Consider the following 22,630-nt stretch of genomic DNA (forward strand, 5'->3'; position numbering starts at 1 on the left):
ATTGTCCATCCTCGGGGATAAGTAGACTAGTTGAACCATTGGAGTAGACCTTTTAGAGGAGACCCTTCCCCCCCCAAGGCCAACCCCTCCTCCCTTTCCCCACCTTGATACAGTGTTTGGACGGGAGGGTACGGCGCTGCTCTTGGCAGCAGACACTTCGGCTTATTGAAGAGGCAGCCAGGCATTTTGCACTAGGAAGAATCAGTGATCACTTTTCAGAAGATGTCTATGGACCATAAATATATTATGGAGGAACAGATTTTGCTAAGACATAATCTAGTTTTGTAACTCAATCATGGATCAACCATATGTGGCTAACTTGCAGTTTAAAGGGGTCCCATCACTGAAAAAGAGATTTTTTTTGGCTGACTGCTTTTAGCTAAATTTAAGAAAGTCATCTCTTGTCAAAAGGTTTACACCTTCCCGTCTTGATCTTAAAAGCATGTCAAACAATCCACATCAGATGCCATAAATGCGAACTGCAAGAGGAAATGGTACAATCTTAGTGAATGGGAATTGGAATCAAAAGGGTTTGCTGTCCTTCTTAGAATGTTCTAAAATGTCAAGGCAGTTGCTTGTGTTTAACTGTGAACAAATAAAAATTTATTGTTTTGCACTACTTTGCTGTATTGACATGAAGTGACTCATGTTGGCCTCTGAGGGGCTTATAGGCAAAGTAGGAACTTGTCCAAAGATGGAAAGCCTCAGGGTCTGGATTGCTTGGTTACCTTGGGTGGCTGGAGGGGGTGCTGACAAGTGGAATCTGGCTTTAGTCCCTGTAAGATCCTTTTGTTCTGGCAAAGAGCCACAAATCCTACCTTTATCTGCCTCAAATTCACGCTCTTCCCACAAAGTGTCATGGTGGTGTTGGGGGAGGTGACTGGAGCCATCTCTAGAAGAAAGCTCTCAAAACCAGGCGGCGGGCCGGGTCTGCACAGCCATCCAGCCTTGCTTTTGGTGTGTGCTTGCCTTCCTAGGGGTTGGCCGGCACATCGGGTTTAATACAGCCCTTTTGGAGGAGCCCAGGTGGCACCGAAGTTGTCAAACGCTTACAGACCCTGAGCCTTGCCGATTGTGTCTTACGAGTGTGCTGAGGAGGGAGTGCAGCTCGCGTCCACCCCCTTCCCTATGCCGTCAGGTGTTTGGAGGAAGGCAGGAAACTACCTTTAAACGATCGCAAGGTCCACCCTGGCCTTAACTGGGAAAGGACCGGTGGTGAAGAGCCACGTCTGCAGTGTGGTTTTCTACTGCTCGCTTCCGCCCAGCTGCCCTGGAAATTGGTCGGCTCTGCCCAGTTAACAGCGGAAGCAGCTCCTTTGGGACAGGACGTTGAGGTGGCAGTTGTAAGTTTTGTCTGGAAAATTCAGATGTTCTTGTCTGAGTAGGTCTCTAACTATACAAGGAGTTACTGGGCTGGCCTTCTGTGGGCCTTTGGCAGGAACCTCTTCACAGCGGACCCTGTTTGGAGCGGGGTGTGTTCCCCCCCACAGTGGTAGCGCTTTGCTAGTGGTTTTGCTTGTGAGGCTACTGCCCAGCATCCTCGGGGGTCTTAGGGTGAATGTCGTTTTCTTTAAGGGATAAATCCCAGGAAACCAGGCCAGGCAAAGAGGTGGCAGAACACTTTTTATTCTTGACTGTCGCCCCCGAGGAAGCAAGAATACAGAAGCTAAGTCGCCCCCTGTGAAGGCAGAAACCAACAGTCAGACAATACTTCTGGCAAGCTCGGAAGCCAGTGACGCATTTTACGACGTCTGGGCCTCAATTATGTTGTGAAAACCAGGTAACTGTCCTCGGACGGGAGCCACAAAATCAATTCTTCCGGCTTCTCTCAGTCTCCCTCCCAAGTAAAGGAGAGGCAAGGCGGGTTCGTTCCCCTTTGGGCTGTGGTCCAGAGACCTGATCACACTGAGCAGTTCAGCGTGCTGCCCTCAGCATCCCGGGGGGCGGGAGCAGCCCTGTCTTGCAGAGAGTGGCGTCTCGCCTATGGCTGCTGCCGCGGCGGGAAGGGAGCTGAGTGGCCTCCTCCAGCTGAGCAGCTCAGCTGGGGAAGCTGGGCCTGGGCGGGACAGTCGGTGCCCTAGCCCTTTCCCAGCCTCCCCGGGACACCCTCTACCGGCAACACTAAGTGAGGGTCCTCTTCATCAGCACGGAGCCTGACGCTTGGAGGCGGGGAAAAGTTAGAAGTTAAAGCACGAGAGGGAGAGAGGTTCTCAGACATACATGGGGCGGTCCCCTTGGGGGTTAATAAGTGGCAAAGACTGTGGGCACCGGTGAAAATGGATCAACTAGTGGAAACCAAGCTTAGTAGCAAAGTGCCCCACGGGACGGGATGGGACAGGATGGGATTGGGATCAAGCAGGTCACCGGCTGAGTTAGTTTCCCACCAGGTGGTCTCCAGGGTGGTTTTGAACATTCTTTGTTTTTCCCCCTAGGTTTGAGGCTGTCTTGTGTCGGTTGCCCACACTTGTCTTTTCTTAACCGAGGCTGGGTGCCTGTGGCCTGGGGAGCACGAGCGGCTGCCCTGGTGGCTGCCTGGGGCTCACTCACGTGCTGCAGCGCTTTGCGGGGCAGCTTCTCCGAGTGGGCGACCCATTCTTTCATCAAGTCTAGGACAATGGGGATGAGGCTGACCACGCCTCCGTAGTGGTTCCTGGCCTCGTGGCAGCTGAGGTGGTTCACCATGTCGTGAGGGTACCTGCAGGGCGGCAAGAGGGGCCTGCTGCGCCCTGCTCCGGGGACTCCCGTGCCGCGGCCCGGACCTCGGGCAGGGGTTTCTAATGCTGCCCCCACGGCAGAACCCCCTTGGGAGGTTTTAGAGCTGTGCGCCCACCAGGCCAGGCTCTCGGTGCCAGACATGGTGGTTGAGCGGGTTTAGGGCCCAAGAGCCCCCAGGAGATCCCGGTGTGAAAGGCGTGGGTCACGAGCTGTGGAAGGCTGCTCTAATCACTCCCAAGTACACCGTTTAGCCCCTCTGACTCTTCTTACCCTAATATCTCAACAGCTTCCTCCAGAATTTGGTACTCTGTGCTGCGGATTCCCCAGGGCTCAGAATTAGGGAACCACACTGGTGGTGCTGACGCCCATGGGACCGGGCTCCAGACATCCCACTTCTTCCTGGGCTTCTGGGAACAACTGGTCTGTGACCCCCTTTTCCTGGCCTGGTGCAGGCTCCAGCAAAAGGATTTGTGTCCTACTAGATCTGGGCCTCAGAATCCCTCATTTTCAATAAGATGATTTGTTGGGTCAGAGTCAGTCCACTAAATCAAGGGGCCTAGGACTTCCCAGCCGGGGACGTCTGGACAGTCGCCTGTGATTCACCAGCTTAGACTCACCTGCCCTCTCCGCAAAAGCCCGCCCTTCCTCCAGGACCCCTCCTCTCCCGTCCCCGACCCCTCCCCCCTCCTCCTACACGCAGGCGCTGAGGCCGCGGGAACCGGATCAGAAGGGTCTTACTTTGCTCGCAGGCTGCTTAAGTCGTTGCTTTGGCTAACGAGGGTCTTGCACTTCTCGAGGAGGTCGTTGGTGACGGGGGTGCCCGAGTGCAGGGCCTCGAAGTGCTGGCACAGCTTGCCGAGCTCTGCGCAGATGTCCAGGAACATGAGCAGGACACGCCGGTCTGTGGAGTTGCCGCAGTGATGCTCTGTGTAGCTCTGCACCTGCACGGGCCGCGCGGAGTGAGCCGGGAGGACCCGGGAGCACCTGCCTTGGCCCTCCCAGAGTCATGAGGGACATGCCAGTAACGTGTAAGCATTCGGGTCTATAGACAGCGAACATCTTGAAGTGTCCCGGGCACCATGCAGAAGGCTTTGCAGGCCTGAGCTCACTCAGTCCTCACCTAAATGCCATACACTGGGTACCTTTTTAAGTCCTCATTTTACAGATGGATACCGAGGGCCAGAGAGGTGAAATGCCCTGCTTATTCACCCCAGCTCGAGGGCTCTGAGCCCCATACGTCTCACCAGTCCCAGGCACCTAAGCCAACACCTGAAGCAAAGAGGGCTAGTCCCTGACTCTGTGCCATAGTCCCACCTAGAGGACCCACTTTGAGAACCGCTGGTTTGGGCCACCCAGATTGAGAAGCAAACTAGAATCCTTTGTAGTTTTGTTGTCCTGTGCTTCCAAGGCTAGAGAAAGGGACAAGTCAGTAAGTAGAGCTGGGGAAACAATGATCTATATGAGGAACAAAATGTAGTCTCCACATCACGCCACAGACAAAAATCAACTCTAAGAGAATGGAGAGCTTAAATACTAAAAACAAAACGAAACCTCCCATGTGAACGTGTTTTAGTGGGAGGGAAACCTTTCTTAAGCCATAAAAGGTGCTAAGAATAGTGATAAAATTGATCTAATTTCAACTCCTTTCCTTGGGGGGCAGTGGGGATCCTCCCCGGCCCAGGACTCTTTCCACACCCGGGACCCCCAGTCACTCTGGATCTGAGATTGGGCAAGGGCTGGGGAGGAGTTGGCTCCAGTCCAGGCAGGATTAACTGACCCATTTCACATGGTCCTACTCTCCACGGTCTGGTGGAAGGGGGCGTCGCCTACCTCCTCCAGTACCCAGAAAGTTCTAAGACAACCAGGGTTTTCCTGCTGCCACTGGTTGACTTTTTGTCACTAGGGATGTCTCCCCAAATGATCTCAAGTAGTTCCTTACCAAGTACAATAGCTTTGTAGGGGGGTAGAGGTTTTTGACACCCACGGTATATGCCCAAACACCACACACACCTGCCCCGGGGTCCAGGGCGGGGCGGGGGGTAAGGAGGAACCTGCACTGTGGCGTAACTACAACAGAGCAGCGTCACTGGGCTACCAGGTGTGCGTGCAGGTAACCTTTGGATACCTCAGTCCAGGAAGGGCAGGGTGAGGGTTGAGAGTCAACACACACGGGGCCATTATCTACCAAAAGCCTTCTTGAACCTAAGGCAAGGAGGAGTGGGTCGGGGTCACTCAGCCCTGACGTAGATTCTGAGCAGAGGTGGGGGGCGTCTCAGGTGCTCCTTCCTGATACTGAAAACCCGTTCCGTGCCCTTGGAAGTCTGAACCTTTGGGGGATGGGCTGAAAGGGATGCAGCCAATTTACTTTCAAATAGTTCAGAGGAAAGAGGGTACATACAAACAAGGGTGCACCCTAAATATTACAGACTAATGTATCTAGGTGAAAGTTATATGGGTGTTCATTTTCTGTAGGTTTTTAAAATTTCAAGTTAAAAAACTGGGAGAAATTTTTACAAAAATTAAAAAAAAATTTTTTGAAGGATGCTGCCAGCCAAGGGTTGCACACGTCTGCCAATGTGACTAGCAATGTGCGTGGCAGGTCGCAGTTTCTAAACCGCAGTGGAACCCAATGGCTGGGACCGTGTGCATCTGTTCACCATACATCCCTGTCCTGAGCCCAGGCCGACAGCACCAGGTGCCGACAGAGTGGGTTCTGCTGATGATTTCCTTAAACCCGCGTAACAGCCCTAGGAGGTGTGTGCTGCTCTTCATACATTTCCCAGACGAAATGTATGAAGAGAGGTGAATCACTGGCCCGCAGTCCCAGAGGTGGCATGTGGCAGAGCCGGGACCTAAACCCTGGCCGGCTGAGTCTTGAGCCCACACTTTTCAACTGCTTTGCCGTTCACTCACATATTTGGTGAGGGAATGAGTGAACGGCTCATTCCGCCAGTTAGGATCTGAGTCCTGATGCTGGCACACATGCACTGGCCCTCTCTGGGCCTTGGTGTTTTTCAGCGTTCAAGTGAGGGGATGAGGGCTGGCCCCGCCCACGAGCCCGCGAGCCTCCACCTGCCCGATGCTGGAGACGGGCCGGATCTTGTCGTGGGCATTCTCCCTGCAGTGCTCCAGGGCAGCGATGAAGGTGAACTGCTGCTGCTGGAAGAGCCGGTACTTCTGCTCCACACTTCGAAGGGATTCTTTCACCTCATTCATCATCCTGTCTGCTCATTCACAGGCGAGGAGGAGTCTGTGCGAGGAAGAGGAGAGTCTTGAGCTCCCAGGGCCAGACCCGCGGATCCAGCTCGGGGGTTGTGAGATGCCCGCGGCCCCTCTCAGCGGCGCACGGGGCTGAGCAGCTCCCCGCAACCCTGGGGAGAAGGGACGATTTTCATCCCCATTTTGCAGAGAAGGAAACGAGGCCCTAGGAGGCTGTGCACTTGCTCAAGAACCCGGCAGGCTGTCCGCGACGGAGCCAAGCCCGACCCAAGCCTATTTACCCTCCAGGGACACGTTCTTTGCTGTGAAACAAGACTTCCTTCCCTCAGTTGTAGACATGAGTTTCTCCGGGCCTCAGTTTCTCCAGATTGTGGGTGTCTCTCTCTCACACACACACACACACACACACACACACACGGCCTCCAGCACCTCTCTGTGGTGTCAGCAAAGGCCGGGATGGAGAAATGTCACAGCATGTAAAATCTGTGATTTTGTCAGTTGGGACCAAATTGTTTTAAAACATCTGCCGCTCTGCAGCTGGTGGGAAAGTCTAAGGATTCTTTCCAGGCTAAGCAGGGGAAGGGTCGGCACTGAGACCCTTGTAGTCGAGTCTGAGGACATGCCGTTTCCCTACTCTGTGCTTGGGGCAGGAGCCCTGAGTTGAGGTCTGCCCATCCCCAGGGCGAGGTTGGCCGCTGGTGCCCCCTCCCTGCCTCCTGTGGAGTTTGCAGGGATGACCCTGATTGGAAACATTGACGCTGCGGACAGTACTGTCTTTTGGTGCCTCACAAACTGTCCCAGTGTCATCCAGGAGGTCCACGACGTGTCCAGAATCTCCTCTGAGCAGAAAGAGGCAGTGGGTTCTGCCCTCCATGACATCACAGTTTTGCCGAGCACATGCAAAACGCTCCAGGTCACGGATTTATGGAATGTTAGGGCTGGAAGGAAGCTCAGCAGATCAACTCCCCTTAACTTCCGGGGGAAACTGAGGCCCAGGGGGTCACAGCAAGCTTGTGCCAGAGACGCACTAGGTCCTGGGTTTCCTGATGTCTAACCAGCATCCTTGAAGGTGTCACAGCCGGCTGTCCCTGCACCACGAGGCCCTGGCACACATGGAGCCCAGGCTTGGACGTGCCCCGCGTCAGTCAGAGGAGGCTGCGCTGAGGTAGGGCCCCAGTGGGATGCTGCAAGTGGAAGGGACCAGAACACTGGGGTGGGGGTGGGGGCGGAGAACACATCCAGGCTTCCTGCCAAGTCCCAGATGGAGAGGAGGCTTGCTTTCTGCTGGGTCTCCCTCAGCATCCTCACACAGCAGGACCGGAATGAGGGAGTCTCAGTGGTAAGAGGAGACGGCATCAGGGGGATGAAAGGAGAACAGACCACCAGGTGGCCTCCACGACACGACAGGAGGGGTGAATCAGAGAACTTCAGAGGGCTGGGGAGCTGGAGCTGGGAGCCGCAGTCCTGGGCTGGGAGCTAAACGCAGCCCCGCTGCCATAAAGGAGCCGCGCCAGGAAACTCCCTGGCGGTCTGAGCTTTCACCGCTGAGGGTGCGGGTTCAATCCCTGGTCGGGGAGCTAAGGTCCCGCAAGCTGTGAGGCACAGCTGAAAAAAACCAAAAGGAGCCATGCCAGGAGGGGGCCCGACAATCGTGCCCCACCAGCCCAGGTGGGTCTACTGCAAACTGAACGGAGCAGCTTCAGCGGCAGCGTCCTGAGGCCACCCCTGGGAGCCGTAGCCTGTGTTTGCCAACTGAGCAGCGCAGCTCCGCTGGGGACAGGCCTGGTCCAGGGCCACGCAGGGCAGTGGCCTCCTTCTACTCAACCTCCTCCCCATTCAGCACAAGCTGGGAGGGGAGCCGGGCTGTGGGGACGCGGTGGGACCCGCTGTTTGTGGAACACGTGCCACAGCCAGCCAAGGCCCCCCCCCCCCGCTGCCCCATCCTGGAGGCAGAAATGAGTCGACCCAGGGTGCAGCGGTTTTCTGTCACCTCCCATGGAGGCAGGCTTACCAGGACCTGGCCTAGGGCGAGGAGAGCGAGGCCCACACCTCGCTGCAAAAGGTAAGGGGGTGCCAGAAACGCAGCAATCAAGCTAGATAGGTAAAAGCAGGCATGATGTGCACCCTGAAAGAAGCCAAGGCTGCTGAGGGCTCGACCTCCTGGGGGAGGGAAGGCTTGAAAAGAAGGCCGGGGGCTTCCCTGGTGGCGCAGTGGTTAAGAATCTGCCTGCCAATGCAGGGGACACGGGTTCGATCCCTGGTCCAGGAAGATCCCACATGCCGCGGAGCAACTAAGCCCGTGCGCCACAACTACTGAGCCTGCGCTCTAGAGCCCGCGAGCCACAACTACTGAAGCCCGTGCACCTAGAGCCCGTGCTCCGCAACAAGAGAAGCCACCGCAATGAGAAGCCCACACACCGCAATGAAGAGTAGCCCCCGCTCGCTGAAACTAGAGAAAGCCCACGTGCAGCAGTGAAGACCCAACGCAGACAAAAATAAATAAATACATAAATAAATTTATAGAAAAGAAAAGAAGGCCGGCTTTGGAGAGGAGGAGGGCAGGTGGGCGGAGGGGTGGGACCCTGGGCAGAGGGTGGGAAGAGGGAATGTCGTGAGCAGGTGCAGGGGCGGTGGGCAGGGCGAGGCTGAGGGCCCACTGTCAGGCAGAGCTGTGAGAGCAACCACGGAAGCTTCTAGCCAAGGAGGTGCAGAGCACTCCAGGCATTCATTCATTCGTTCATTCATTTATGCTGCAGTGCCTACCAGGTGCCAGACACCTGCAGGGTGCTGGGCTGGGTACACAGCATTAACAAAATAGACAAGACTCCCTACCCTGGAGGGACTTTAAGAATGGGAGGCAGACAATGAGGATAAGTGAAGTGAACGGTAGTTTAGAGAAGGAGAAAAGCAAGCAGGGAAGCCAGATGGGAATGGCCAGAAGGGCTACACAGTCTGCAAGAGGGGCATTTGCAGGAGGTGGGTGGGTGCAGGGCAGGGCGAACTGGAGCCGAGATTCAGCCTTCAACGAGATCCCAGATGGCTCGGCCCAATCCTCCTAATAACAGCCGGTTCGATGAGGCTCTAGGTAAACCCTGGACAGGCATCACCTCAGATCCTTGCTACAGCCCTTTCAGCGGGGTACCACGATCACCCCCGCATGACAGATGACAGAGCTGAGGTCAGGCAGCTAGGATGGGAGCAAACCAGCTTCCCCACTCAGTTCTGCCCGACTTTATTAAGCCTGGGATCTTAACTTGGATACCTCCCTTCCTTCCCCCACCCCCCAGTGATGGTCCATTGAGAGAAACACGCCAGATACCAGATTGACTGTGGCTGGGGGGGCAGGGTGGGTGGGGAGTGGATACCAAGGGCCTGCACTACCTAGACCCTTGGGCCTCGCTTCCGCTCGAGTGAGGCTGTTCCCTGTTCCCCATCCCAAAGCAATGAGGACTAGCATTCAGGGGGCTGCCCTATGTGCCCAGCTCCCTGCCACCCTCCTGGAACTGCCAAGTTCTCTAGGGATACAGCCCTACCTTGACTGGTGGCCCAAGAGCCCCTGAGAGCAAAACCGACTTGGTTCTTGATCCTATCGACTTGTGACATGCACACCAGGAGTACTGTGAGAGGAGCTGTAATAAGCTATCCAAAGTGATCGTCCCTTGAACAAGAGTCACTGCAGCCAGATTAGGCTGGATGAAAGGCGCAGGGTGCAGGAACTTCTTGATCTGGGGGAGGAGGAAGGAAAAAAATGATTACCCGATAGGTTTTAGGCTTTAATTGATTTGTATTTTTTCAGGCTGCTAAAGAAGATTAAATCGTGGTATGAAAAGCGCCTAGGGCTTAAAATAAATGAGGAGGAAGGCAAGTCATTTCAGAAATGTCCAGGAAGCAAACTGAGCCTCTCCAGTGCAAATTGCAGGCTTGGTGGTTATGTTCTCTGTTCAGGGTGAGGCAGCTTCCTTTTCTTCCCCACCTGTCTTTGCAGTTGAATTTGACAAGCCTACCAAAGTGTGTACGTGCTTTGAGAAGGCAGTTCTGAGGGGGAGCGAGCCTCTTCCCCTTGGAGGGCATGTCTCCGGGCTGGCAGCTGCTGGAAAAGGCTTTGGCTAGGAGTCAGGATGCCTAGTTCCAGCCTGGCTCTACCTTTAACAAGTAACCTTGGCCTAGAGTTTCCCCCTTTCCAGGCCTCAGTTTATCCATCTGTAAAATGAGGGAGTTTGGATTAGAGGCTTTTCAAGGGCTCTTCTGATTCCAATGCTCCACGATCAACAGCTGATGAGGAAAGAGGTCCAGAAAAGGGAAATGGCTCAGCTAACAAATTTTTACCGTTCTGAGCCTCCAATTTCTCACCCATAAAATGGGAATGAAGGTACCTATTTCTCAGGGTTGGTGCAAAGATTAAATGAGGTATATTACTAATAGTAGCCCCTATGCATTGTGCACTTACTACACACCAGTTACTGTCTAATACTTCTGACATATTAGCTCATGGAAGCCTTCCATAATCCCCACTTAATAGGGGAGGAAAGTAAGGCACAGAGCAGGCTTGCACAGCTAGTAAGAGCGGAGCCAGGATTTGAACTCTGGGCAATCTGTATTGACTATGCCATACTCCCTCTCCATAATGTTCACATTACGGTAACTCCTCCTAAGAATAGCAACGGACAAGAGCTAGAGCTCCCAGTTCAGTGCCGCGTCAGATACCAAGCTACCCACCGGGGATTAACACGATTCGCAGACCTCCTTCCCCCCTCCGCGTCCCACCCCAACTCTCTCTCTCAGGGCAGCGGCAGCAGCGGCGGCCCCCTCCATTCTCCACCCCCCTCACCCTCCAGTTTCCGAATCCAGGGCTTGGGTGGGCCCTCCCCGGGCCTGCTTTAACCTTGCTTGTCCTAGAGCGGCCTTCACTCACAGAGCGCCCTGAAGCTGGAGTGTCTCCGTGGGTGTCTGGGGCTCCGGAGGGGCGGGGAGGCCCTTCCCAGGGCTTGGGAGTGGGGAGATCTGAGGTGAGAAGGGGCGGGGCCGCGGGCCTGATTGTTACCGCCGGTGCCATAGCAATCGGGTCACAGGGCAGCCCCGCCCCGCCCCGGGAGCAAGTGGCGGGGTCTCTGGGGCTCAGAAGGTGCAAGCTGGGCTGAGGGTTTCCGACGGGACCCTCGACCCTCCGCCCCTCCTTTTTCAAGCACCCTGCCCCACATCTACTCAGCGTCTTCATTTTAAAGATGGGGAAACTGAGGCCCAGAGAGCAGAGCCGGGGTGGCTCAAGGAGCTCCTAACGCCTGGGCCAGGGCGCGTTGACGGAACCAGAAGCAGGATCCGCCTCCCGCCCTCTCGGGGGCCGACGTGCCCTCGGGGTGTAGTGGGGTCTCTCAGCACAGGGGGGCCCTATCAGGAGACACCTCTGACCCCAGAAGGCCACAGCTGGAGGGGACTTGAGGTGCCCCGCTGGGGGTGCGCAGCGGGGCGCGGATGAGGCCAGGGCAGGGAAGCACTTGCCCCAGGCGGCTGAGCACGCCGGCGGAGGAGCGGGGGCCCAGGCCAGGCGCCAGCCTCGCCGGTGGGCGGGCGCGACGCGTGCTGATGACGCAACGGCGCGGCACCCCCTGGCGACGGCGGTCACCAGTGAGCGGCGCGCGCTGATGACGCGAGGCCCTAGCGACGGCGGTCAGCAGGCAGCGGACGCGTTGCACGGCGATATGGACGCGACCACCGCCCCGCACCGCATCCCCCCGGAAATGCCCCAGTATGGGGAGGCGAACCACGTCTTCGAGTTGATGCAGGTGACCCGGGCAGCCCTGCCCTGTCGCGACACCAGGCGGTGGCCGGGGAACTTCTTGCTGCGGTCCGGCTGCGCGCCGGCGACGCCGCATCAGGGAGGGGTCACGTTTGTTACCCACGAGGACGCCCAAATTGGGTTGTTCGACTCCTGTGCCATCGTATCCCAAGGGACCGCTCGACCAAAAGATGCTCCCTGACCCTCCCTGGAGGGAGGAAAGGGGGCAGGCCATGCTGGCCATGATTTGGTCCTGGCCCCGCCCCAGTCAAGTCCATGATCTGGAAGAGGTCCCTTTCTTTTCGCAGTTCCCCCATCTTTGAGACGCCAGGTTGCAAGAGGTGGTTTCCAAGGGGCTCATTTGGTGCTGACAATTCCCAGGCCGTCTGCAGTGTTGGTTTCTGAGCTGGGGAGTGTCTGCGTTGAAGGTGGCCCTCTCCGTCCTCTGAGAGGGCCACCTCCTGGGACAGCAGCCCTGTGGTTTGGACAGCAGCATTTCCTACCTGGCCCTTCCTCCTCAGGGCCAAGAGTTCAGGGCACCTCCCAAGCCTCATCCTGAGTTCCTGACCTGACCGACCTACTCCCTGTGTGACCTTAGGCAAAGCCGTGCCCCTGCATGTGCTCCAGGCTTCCCTTCTGCATCTCGTGGAAGTAAAGCCTTTCAGGAGCTGGACCGGAGGAACTTTCAGCCACTCCGAGGTTCTGAGGGCCAAAGGGAAGCTGGAGCGTTTGTCTGCTCCTCCGGGTACACCCCGTCCCCAGAGGCACCTCCTTAGTGACGCCAGTGGCCGTTTGAGCCTCTGACAGCGCTGAGAGAAGAACTCAGACTAAGAAACCTGAGATCCCTCCAGCAAACATAGGCTTCCTTTGGAAAGTGTTAACTGATAGAGGGCACACGAGAGATTTCTAAAACTGAGTGGCCAATCTAAGTGAAGAAGATGGCCAGCTGAGTCCTAAGTCACCGAGTGGTGGGCAGGATGGGGCAACTCCTGGGAGCACTGTGCCCCGCTCTAGAGAATCTGGTGTATCTCGTAGCAGTTGTTGGAAGGAGCAGCCTGAGGAAGCTTTTGGTCCAGTATTTCCAGTCCTTAGTCATTTGTGTGCTCCCTCCATGGTTTTTACCATTTCCGTTTTCTGGCTTTTTTTTTTTTGCTGTGCAGTGAGGCCGTGGGATCTTAGTTCCCTGACCAGGGATTGAACCTGGGCCCCAGCAGTGAAAGCACTGAGTCCTAACCACTGGACTGCCAGGGAATTCCCATGTTTTTATTTTAAAATAAGTTTAGACCCACAGGAAGTCACAAAAATGGTACAGAGTTCTGGTGTACCCTTGATCCAGCTTCCCCTAGTAGTAACATCTAAGGTAGCTGTAGTACATTGTCAAAATCAGGAAATTGACATTGGTACAATGCTATTAACTAGACTACAGACCTTATTTGGATTTCATCCATTTTTACCAGCACTCATTTTTTGGGTATGAGTCTATGAAATATTATCACAGGTATAGATTCATATAACCAACACCATATTTACATTTTAACTTAATCATTTCTTTAAATCAACCCACTTAAAAAAATTAACTTATTTCACCTCATCCTAAGCAATATCCTTGAAATCGTAGGTTTGACATACTGATTTTTCTAATACACATTAGATATGCAACCGTGTAAAAGTGAAATTTAAAATATTCATCTGAGAACCATCTAAAATCAGCTCACACCATCTCACCAGTGATATGTGACTAGGGATCTCGTCCAACTGTGCCTTTTAATGGGCAGGGAACCTGAGGCCCAGAGAAGGGAAGGGTCTTGATGGTGAGAAGCGGAGTGGGGCTAGGACTTCTCATGGTTCATGCTGTTTTTACTGCCCTGCTCTCCCTCTGCCCCCAAAGGGCTACAGCCCCTCCCTGCTTGTCCCTAGGGCATAAGGCTGCTCCTTAGTGCACCAGCCCCGCTGCTGTCAGCCACCTGGTTCATTTCTGAGCCTTTTGTTCTGGAACCGTGGAAGCTGCTTTCCCTTAGGATTAAATAGCCAGACAATCCCAGGACTCTTTTAGATATCTGTTCCACTCTGGAGGGAGACAGGTAGCAGCGATGGCCACGTCCCCCAGCAGACATCCGCGTGGGGCACCTACTGGGATTGTGTCGGGCACTGGAACAAGGGGGAGGAGATAAAGGGGATGCACGGGGGCTGCAGGAACATATGACAGGATTGACCTAGTGAGTATCATCGGGAAGGTATGTTTCCATTGAGGCCTGAGGAAAAGTGTTCCAGGCTGAAGGAACAGCATTTGCTAGGGCTCTGAGGGGTGAACGGGTGCAGTGCGGGAGAGAAACCGAGAGAAGGCTGGTCTGGGAGTCACCAAGGAAGTGAGGGGCGAGGGCCCCGAGACTGCCTGCTCTGAGTCAGGGGCGCCATCCCTCCAGCTCCGCCTCCGTCCGGGTGCCTCCCCAGCAAAGCCCACACGGCCTGCTCACAGGGACCCAGACAGATGCCAGCTAGGGTGGGGGGCAGGGGAGAGATCAGGCCCCGTAACTGGTATCCACTGCGATACCAGGGTGCTGGGCCACCTGAGCCTGGGGCCTTGGGTGCTCATGCAGGTGTTAACCACCTGGGTGTCTGCCCTGTGCCCACAGAACATGCTGGAGCAGCTCCTGATCCACCAGCCCAAGGACCCCATCCCATTCATGATTGATCATTTGCAACGAGACAATGATTACGGTGAGCACTGGAGTGGGCCTACCCCCCACCCAGCTGTCTCCCTCCCCTCCTCCTCCTGGGAACCTCTGGGAACCACTCTGTCCTCCCTGTGTCTAAAGGGAGGTCAGAACAGGGTGGGGAAAGGTTTTGCCAACTTGGGGAGGTGGTGAATTGAAAAATGCCTTAATTTCTTTTGGAGCACAACTCATACAAATTCTCCTGACAAGTGATTAAAATGAAAACCTCAGAATGGCCCGCGGAATTAATTATTAATGCCTTGGCACGCCCCAGCTGATGTCGCCTGTTGGGTTTAAGCTCTGTGATCACTCCACTTGTCAGGTGTAAATGTGGTTTCTGGTCTACCCAGACAGGCAACACTCGGGTTTTCCTGATGGTCTCGTTGTCGGCGCCCGTTAATGAGTTCCAGAGCTCCCTAAACCTCGCCCAGGCGAGCGCAGGCCGACCAGACCCAAGGCCGGCGCCCGGGACAGGGAGGGGGGAGAGGAGGCGCTCCGTCCCACGGTCGATTTGCCAAGTGGAGGATCGTTGCCGTCCTGTGTGAGCTGTCAGGGAGGCCAGTGTCTCGGAGCTTTGATGTTTCTTTCATTGGAGCATTAGCCGCTTTGAAGGAGCTACCAGCGCACCAGTGAAATGAGGGCTTGGTGCAGCCGAGAGGGATGGAGGCCTGAGATGCCCCGTGGTGGGGTTCAGAGGCCTAAGATGAGAGAGGATGCTAAGTAGTTTAAAAAAGAAATGGTGAGAGAGGAGACTCCAAGCCTGCAGGTTGCCAGGGACACCTGGCCTCTTCCGCGTGGCCTGGGCAGGGTCAGGGCATCGGAGTGAGGGGCCGTTTCAGAGACCTAAGCAGGGTGGTTCAGTGTGGTGCGGAGAGCCCCAGGAGTGCCGTTTTCTGAGCCTCCAGGGAGGCATATTCGAGAATGGACGCTGAGTGTGAGGGCGCGTGCCCCAGGTGGAGACCGAGCAGGGGTGACGGAGGTGGGGGATCCAGTCTGCCCCGCGGAGAGTCTTCTAAGGGGCCTCCGTTCCCTGGTGCTCTGGTCGGGGCGGGAGGGAGGCTCACCTGCTCTGGGGGGTGAGAAGCCCCCTTGCTTCCTGGTGGCCCTGCTCCAGACCCCAGCTTGCTGCCCGGGCCTCACCAAGTGGCCTCCGTTGGCTGAAGGAAGACGTTTCTGCAGCCCCCTGCCCCCCCACCCCCCGGCTGTTCGCGGGGCCCGGTGTTGCTAAGTTCTGTTACTTGAGGGCTGCTGGGAGCACTTCTGCCCGTGTTCCCCTCTCGTACTGCCCCCGCCCGATCAATACAGCAAAGCAAAGTCAAAAGAAGTAAAAGTTAAAGGCCAGATAAAGGTAAAGTAACAGTGAAGTAAACTCAAAGTGAAGAGCGAAGCAAAAGCAGGGAAGTGCAGGGAAGTGCAGTTCAGGGAGGTGTCCCTTCCCGCCATTCCCCCCACCAGGGAGCCTCCAGCACATCTGTGCTCACATCTCCTAGTTAAGTGTGACGAAATGGCAAGAGATCATTGCTCTCTCTCGGCCTCAGTTTCCTCCTCTGTAAAATGGGCATGTCTGGTAACAGAGATGGAGGCGGCAAAGCTCCGGCCTCATTCATGGCGACTGGTCAGTGACACCGTGGGAAGGGATGACAAGGCCCTGATGCTCCCGCCGGGCTTCAGGTGGTGCCATGCAAGTGTCCACTTGTGAAAAGCTTAATGAGGTTTTTCTAAATGAAAACCATACTTGATAATAATATAACCATTTGAACCCTAAGTTGGGTTGTGGTGGCACTTGCTACTTATGGTTTGAAAAATTCTGTTTAGGGGCGTGTGTGCCACGCTGTGTGTTCTACCACAGACCTCAAGGCTTCGCTAGTCTCCCTGCTAGAAATTCAAGAGCCTGAAATCTGAGGCACAGTCCTTCTTTATGCTTTAATCTTCCTCCTCTGTGTGCAGAAATGATTTTCAGTGTCAAACTATCCACTTGACCAGAATTTTTAAGTTCAAATGTCGTCTGATGCAGTGCAGTCGGCATCGGCGGGACAGTCCTCTCGGGCGCTGGTCTCACAGCCACCTGTAAGAGCCTGCTTCTCTCCCCTTTCCCACCTCCTTCCACCCTCCTCAGCACCCCTTTCCATTCGTTCCCGGGCCTCCTTTCCAAGGCTGCCCTCCACGGAGCCCTTCCTCCTTTCTCCACGTTACACCTGCTCTGTTGCTCTCCAGTAGGGATGGAGAATTCAGGCCCTCCCCTTTCAGCTGGAGCTGGGGGCCGGCCTCCTGGCTGTCCTCCCCCATGGCTGGAGTCCAGGCTTTTGGTCCAGATGCTCTCTCAGGGAGTCGAGTCATTGGATCCCAGTAACCACTGTTTTGAGGGGTTGATTTGTTCCCAGAGCCCTCCATCCCCACTCCCAGGCCTTGGGCCGGCAGCTCTGAGGGATGCTGGCACATCTTTGCCCTTTGGCTCAAGTCCCAACAACTTAAATGAAGAGAGGGGCATCTCTGGGTTTCCCTCCCATGCCCGGGCCTCCACCTACAAGTGAAGAAAAACGTGGGAGAAGGAGGGGGGGAGGAGGAGGAGGAAGGGAGAAGGCCATGCTTCCGGGATTTCTCTAGGAGAGGGGGAAGGTGAAAAGAGTTTCACCCAACCCTCGTGGTTCTAGAAGAGGACAGGAGGCCTGGAGAGGTCCCCTGATGTCCAGCGAGCACTTCTGCAGCCCCGGGCTAGCAGGTCAGTCGGTCCTGCCTTCTCCCGGCCATGCAGTGGCCCGTGTTAACTGCAGCCGGGCGCTCAACCCTCCGCCTCCTGGATGTGGGTGTTGCGTGGGTAGGGGTTCGCTGTGACGCATGGTGGCATGGCCAATGGCTAGTGTAGAGGGACAGAAGGCTCTGGACTCTTGGCGGTGAGCGTGCATGTGAGGGAATGAGGGGAGCCGCCGGCACAGGGGCTGGCAGCCCCTTCGCTGCGAGAAAACCAGATTTAGTACAAAGTGAGCATTTACAGTAGCCCTGGGCAATATTAAAGCAGGCGATGGTGTATATAATGGTATGTTTCGTTTTTTATCAAACGTTTGTCCAAGAAAGCTGTGTATTAGAGCTCCAATACCTAAGGGTTTTCTTGTGAATTTTAAATCATGCTCCTAGTTAAACCTCAAAAGGCTCTGTGGATGGAAAGGTTTTTTGATTTCCTTTGAAGTGGGTTGAAGAAGTTGATTACTCTTGGCAGTGAAGCAGCCTTTTATGACACTGTTTATAAATAATTACTCATGAGCAGGGCTGGAGTTTCAAGGTGTTAGATTTTAAGAAACTGAAATTAATCACATAAATGTGTGCGAGAAATTAGAGGGGGAGAAAGGCCATGGATGTTCCCCTTTTAAAGTATTTTCATAGATGTGTACAATTTGGGTGCCACTTACAGAGCCAGGAAGGGGAGGGCTTCCCCAGCAGCCATGGCGCCTCACAACTTTGTCGAAATGAACGTGCAACCTGGGAGTTGGCTCATTCCCAAAATGCTCTCGTCAAGGTGCAGGCAGCCCCTTCTTCTCGGTCCCTCAGGCCCTGAGCCTTGTTGCGTCTGGCCCAAGTTCTAGGGAGCTTCAGCGGAGGCCTGGGCTCAGAGCCCTGGAGAGGCAGCAGGGCGTCGGCACCTGAGCCAGACCCCCCTCCTCCCCCCGCCGCCCCACCGCCCTTTCATCCTCTGGCTTCGGCAAGCAGGCGTTCTCCCCACGGTCCGAGCGAGCTCTTTGCTTCAGCGTACCGGGCCCCTCCGCCCTCGACCTCCCTCCCTGCTGCCCTGATGCAGCCCCTCCCCGCGAGCCTTCCGTGGCATCCCAGCTCCAATCTCCCCTGACCAAGTGTTCCCAGAGCCACCTCGTTTCCAGACTCATCCGATGAGCAGTGTTTTCCGCCTGCTGTGGCTTCTCTCCTCAGGTTGCAGGGCCCCCGGAAGGCCTTGCCCCAGGTTACAAGGCCAGAGCAGAGAATGGGCTGTGAAGCCCCGCCCTGGCTCCCACCCCCGCAGCGGAAAATGCCTTGCCTGCCCTGGGCCTGTGCCCTGAGCTTCTCCGCTCAGTGGAGCCCCGACTCTGGACATGGTCTGGGAGGTGCTCTCCCTGGCGGCCCTGCAGAGCCCGGCTCCCGGTGGCCGTGGCCGTGCCTGAGCGGCATTCTGGACACGGGCTGCAGTGTCAGGTGCCCAGTGCAGCTCCGCCCACACCCCTTGGTGGCCTCACGTGGGGCATTGTTCCTGGTAGGTGGCCCCAGGCCTGCGTCCCGCCTGGGCAGGATTCTCTGAGCCACGCTGGCCTTTGAATAAACCCCCCTCTACCCGACTCAGCCACGTCTGGTTCCTGCAGCTTGTAACCAAGAATGCCAACTGGCAGAAGATGCCTTTGTAAGGAGGTAGTGATGGTGGTGACGAAGGTAACCAAACACTCAGTGGCCACAGAGAGGGGGGCAGCCGAGGAGGAGGCCACCAAAGGCCCTGCTACGTGTGTGGCTCCTCGCAATTCTGGCTGCAGGAAAGGAGGATGAGACTTGGTCCCTGCGCCCTGGGGACCCGCTCAGCTGCTCAGCAGGGGACAGAACTCACCAAGGCTGCAGCAGCCCCTTAATCAGGAGTGGGCTGAGAATCTCAGAAGAGGAAGCCAGTGGGGCTGGGGTGGGGTGGGGTGAGGAGGACATTCCTGATGGGGAGGTGACAGGTGACAAGGTAGGAACATGGGAAGAACATCGCCAGGAAGAACGAGCAAGTCCAAGATCGAGGGAGAGGATTGCTCAGGGCTCCTGGGCGGCCTTCCGGATCCCCAGCTAGGCGAGGCTGTGAGGATGCCCAGGACGCAGCCCAGCCTCCTGTTGAGGTCAGGCCCCTCAACAAGGGTCCAAGGGGACTTAAAGGAGCACAGAGCCCCTTGGCCAGAAGGACACTGGCAGCTGAGTCCACCCTACTGAGGAGGCCCGGAGGCTCCCTTGCCGAGCGTGACTTGGAGAGAAAGGGCATGTGCAGGGGTTTGCTGAGCTGGAGCCTGGCAGCGCCTCCTGGCAGCAGGCCAGGTGCTGCCCTGACTGGGGCCTTCCTGTCCCACATCGCTGATTCACATCACCAGCCCCAGGAAAGGCTTTGGGCTTCCAAGAAGCAAGTTGCTTACATTTCACAACAGTGGGGCCAGTGGACCAGATTTAGAAACATGGGCAGCGACAGTGTTTGCTCTAAGGCCATCGGCTGGGGGCACACAGACATCAACCAGCAACAGAAAGCTGTGGCGTGTGCCTGACATCATTTGTGGGCTTGAGGAGAGGCAGTTCCCCCGCGGAAACGGGGCAGAGGCCAGCCCTCCCTCTCAGGTCTGGTCTAACGCGATTACCTCGCTGACCCGGTGCGGGCCTCAGGCCACCTTGCTTTTCTCGGCAGCATTCAGCCCAGTGCGAGCTTGGATGAGGCGCTCGATGAGTATTTGTGGAGTGAATCAGTGAATTATCCTGAACTTGCCCTCTGCGTTTCCCCTGAAAATGAGAAGGTGCTGTGAATTGGGGCACAAGTCTTTTTAAACCCAAGCAGCCTGGCTGGGTGTAGGTCTGCTGATGATCATGTACTCAGGGGCCAGACCCTCTAGTTCCTTCTCTGTGTCCACTCCCAAACTAGGAGGTCCTCCACCTGGACGAGGCTCCCTCTCGGAGGCCTGGCAGGAACGGGCTCCGTGAGTTGCTGTGCACACCTGTTCATCCTTCCCCGTGGGCTGGGGCCAGGCTGACAGGCAGAGGCAGAGGCCTGGTTCCCCAACCTGGGTGCTGCGCCCCTCGCTTCCCATAGCTGGGGGAGGGGTGACATAATCAAGGTGGCACTCAGGGAGGAACCAGCATGGGTTCACCTGTCCAGACACCACATTCCGTTTCCTTCGTTTTGACCCAAGCACACGCCTTCCAGCACTTTTCTTTTTTTGTTGTTGTTTTTTTGGTTTTTTTTTTTAGCACTTTTCTTAAGATGCTGATTTTTGTTTTTGTTTTTTTCTTTTCCAATGGCCAGTACCTACTCGCTAGTTTGGTAGTGTCTTCGGGAATTCTGCAGGGTCGGGAGCCTTCCAGAGCCAGGAGTATCACACCGAAGCCAGCGGTTTCCATCTTCATAGAAATGCCCATATTTGAAAACAAAGCCTTTTCTATCTGGGGTTTTATAAATCTGGCCCATACACTCCAGGCTTTTCCCCATTATTTCCCTCTGTAAAATGATGGGGAATACAAGTTGCTAAATAAAAAGGCATAGATATTTTAAAAAAAAAACAACCCACCTTTGAAGGTCGATTTACATAAAATACAGCTTTATTTGAGAGCGTGTCCCTGAGACAAAGTCCCTGTTTAAAATGCTTTATGGTGTTTGAAATCCCAATTGTTCTTGATATTTATTAGTTTGGCAAACAAGTTACCGTGTCCACATCCCCTTGGAGACAGAAAAATAAACCATCTCAGTGATCACTTACCTCTCTAAACACAGAGCGTATGTTCTGTGGTGGGAGCATCTCGGAGCCACTGGGTTACAAACGACCGCGTCACTCCCAGAAAATGAAATCTGGGGAGGAAAGAAAGAAATACACCCAGAGCTCCGCAGACGCGGGAGGTTGCTTTGTCATATTGAATGGTGACACTCAAATCTCTTTATTCCACAGTGCCGAAGATCGTGATATTAGGTCCACCTGCCTCTGGGAAAACAACTATAGTAAGTGTATCACATTAAGTGTTGTAATACGGTAGTATCTCATTTGTCCTGCAGGGACGGAATGAGACTGCACCTCTGCGAATTTTCAACATAACTGAGCTTTTTTTCATGTTTTCTCTCTCCTGCTTCTTAACTTATTTTCTCATGACAAGAGACAGTATGTGTTTGTAGTAGAAAACCTAGAAAATACAAAAAACAAAAGTAGAGTTCCCCAACCATCCAGAGATAAGCATTCTTTGAATGTGTGGGATATTCCTTCCAGGGTTTTCTCATGGCTACATGGCCACCATCATGGCAAACCCTTCGTTCCATCCTTAGGATACATTTCTAGAAGGGGAAGTGCTGGGTCAAATGGCACACACATTGCAAAGACTTTTGGTGTGGAATCTTCAGAAGCACTCGTAAAATTTTAATTATGAAATGTTTTAACCAGTCAGAAAAGCAGAGAAACTACACCAGAGATACTCACGTATCCCACTCCCGGATTTTACAGGAACTTATCATTTTGTCATATTTGCTTTGACGACTTTCTCTCCATTTCAAAGATAGTAGAACCTCAAAGATATGGCAAATACCTCACCCCACTTCCCTCACTCCTTTTTGTCTCTCCCTCCTTGGAGGCAACCCCTGTCCTGAAGCTGAAGCTTCATTCCATGTATGGTTTTAATCTTTCAGCTCCTTTTTTAAGTGCCAAAAGCGTCTTCAAATTATTATCATCTGAGATGGAACTCTGTTTTTTCAAAAACCTGGTTAGTGAGCAGGTAACATAAGTTAATGATAAACAACAAGGTCCTACTGTAGAGCACAGGGAACTATATTCAATATCTTGTAACAACCTATAATGGGAAAGAATCTGAAAGAGAATATATATGTATCTGAGTCACTCTGCTATACGCCAGAACCTAACACAACATTGTAAATCAACTATATACTTTACTTAAAAAAATAAACATTAGCGAACTCTTCCTCGATCACTGTATCATCGCTGTCAGCTCTCCTCCTGGGCCCAGATGATGCGGCAGGTGGTTTCCCCCGACTAGCTGGCGCCTGGCTTTATTCTGAAAAGGAATTAAGATGTCTGGTCCTTACGTAAAACCACGTGCATCGGCCCTGCTTTTGGAGTTAGGACAGCCAGCTCTTCTATTTATCTGTCATCTGTCTGTCTGTCCATCCGTTCATCCATCCATCCGTCTATCTCTCTGTAGTTTTTCTGCTTCGTTCCTCAGGGTCAGGCTGTCCGCTTTCACTCCTCTCCGCAGTTCACCCTCCCGATCGCCATTGCACTGTTAGAAACCAGGGGCTCCTGGACCTGGGGACCTGGCAGTCGCTGGCACTAACTGGTGTTTCAGCTACAAGCCTTTGGGCACATTCACTGTTCCCACCCCTGTCTGCTGTGTAGGGACACACAAATCTCATTTTACAATAAGATGATACATGGTGAAAGCCTAAGAGGCTATTTCCTGGTCTTGTCACTGACATTTCCCAGCGCGAGGAGCAGAAAGATGAAGGTTC

At 54.6% G+C, this 22,630-nt stretch overlaps 2 protein-coding genes across 4 annotated transcripts in view; one reads left to right on the plus strand and one right to left on the minus strand.

Annotated features, from left to right (window-relative positions):
• Window positions 1–1,684: 1,684 nt before the first annotated feature.
• SPACA9 (sperm acrosome associated 9) lies at window positions 1,685–11,131 on the minus strand. Of its 2 annotated transcripts, none has more exons than XM_061200895.1 (5): window positions 10,847–11,131; window positions 9,468–9,659; window positions 5,788–5,965; window positions 3,454–3,656; window positions 1,685–2,695 (listed from the first exon to the last, which is right to left on the minus strand). In XM_061200895.1, exons 3-5 carry the CDS (start codon window positions 5,932–5,934, stop codon window positions 2,302–2,304), a joined length of 744 nt encoding a protein of 247 aa, XP_061056878.1. In that variant the 5' UTR covers window positions 5,935–5,965; window positions 9,468–9,659; window positions 10,847–11,131; the 3' UTR covers window positions 1,685–2,301. The 2 variants fall into 2 exon arrangements, with proteins under 2 accessions (XP_061056878.1, XP_061056877.1); XM_061200894.1 differs by having other exon boundaries at window positions 10,763–11,131.
• A 442-nt stretch (window positions 11,132–11,573) lies between these two features.
• Window positions 11,574–22,630, plus strand: part of AK8 (adenylate kinase 8) — a 138,076-nt gene continuing 127,019 nt past the window's right edge. The window contains exons 1-3 of one of the 2 annotated variants that reach the window (XM_061200898.1): window positions 11,574–11,714; window positions 14,341–14,425; window positions 21,069–21,118. In XM_061200898.1, coding sequence (XP_061056881.1) covers window positions 11,574–11,714; window positions 14,341–14,425; window positions 21,069–21,118 — 276 coding nt within the window. The remainder of the gene's footprint in view (window positions 11,715–14,340; window positions 14,426–21,068; window positions 21,119–22,630) is intronic. The other variant, XM_061200897.1, reaches the window with a different exon arrangement.

Source organism: Eubalaena glacialis, chromosome 9 (genome assembly GCF_028564815.1).
Source record: "Eubalaena glacialis isolate mEubGla1 chromosome 9, mEubGla1.1.hap2.+ XY, whole genome shotgun sequence".
Lineage (NCBI taxonomy): Eukaryota > Metazoa > Chordata > Mammalia > Artiodactyla > Balaenidae > Eubalaena > Eubalaena glacialis.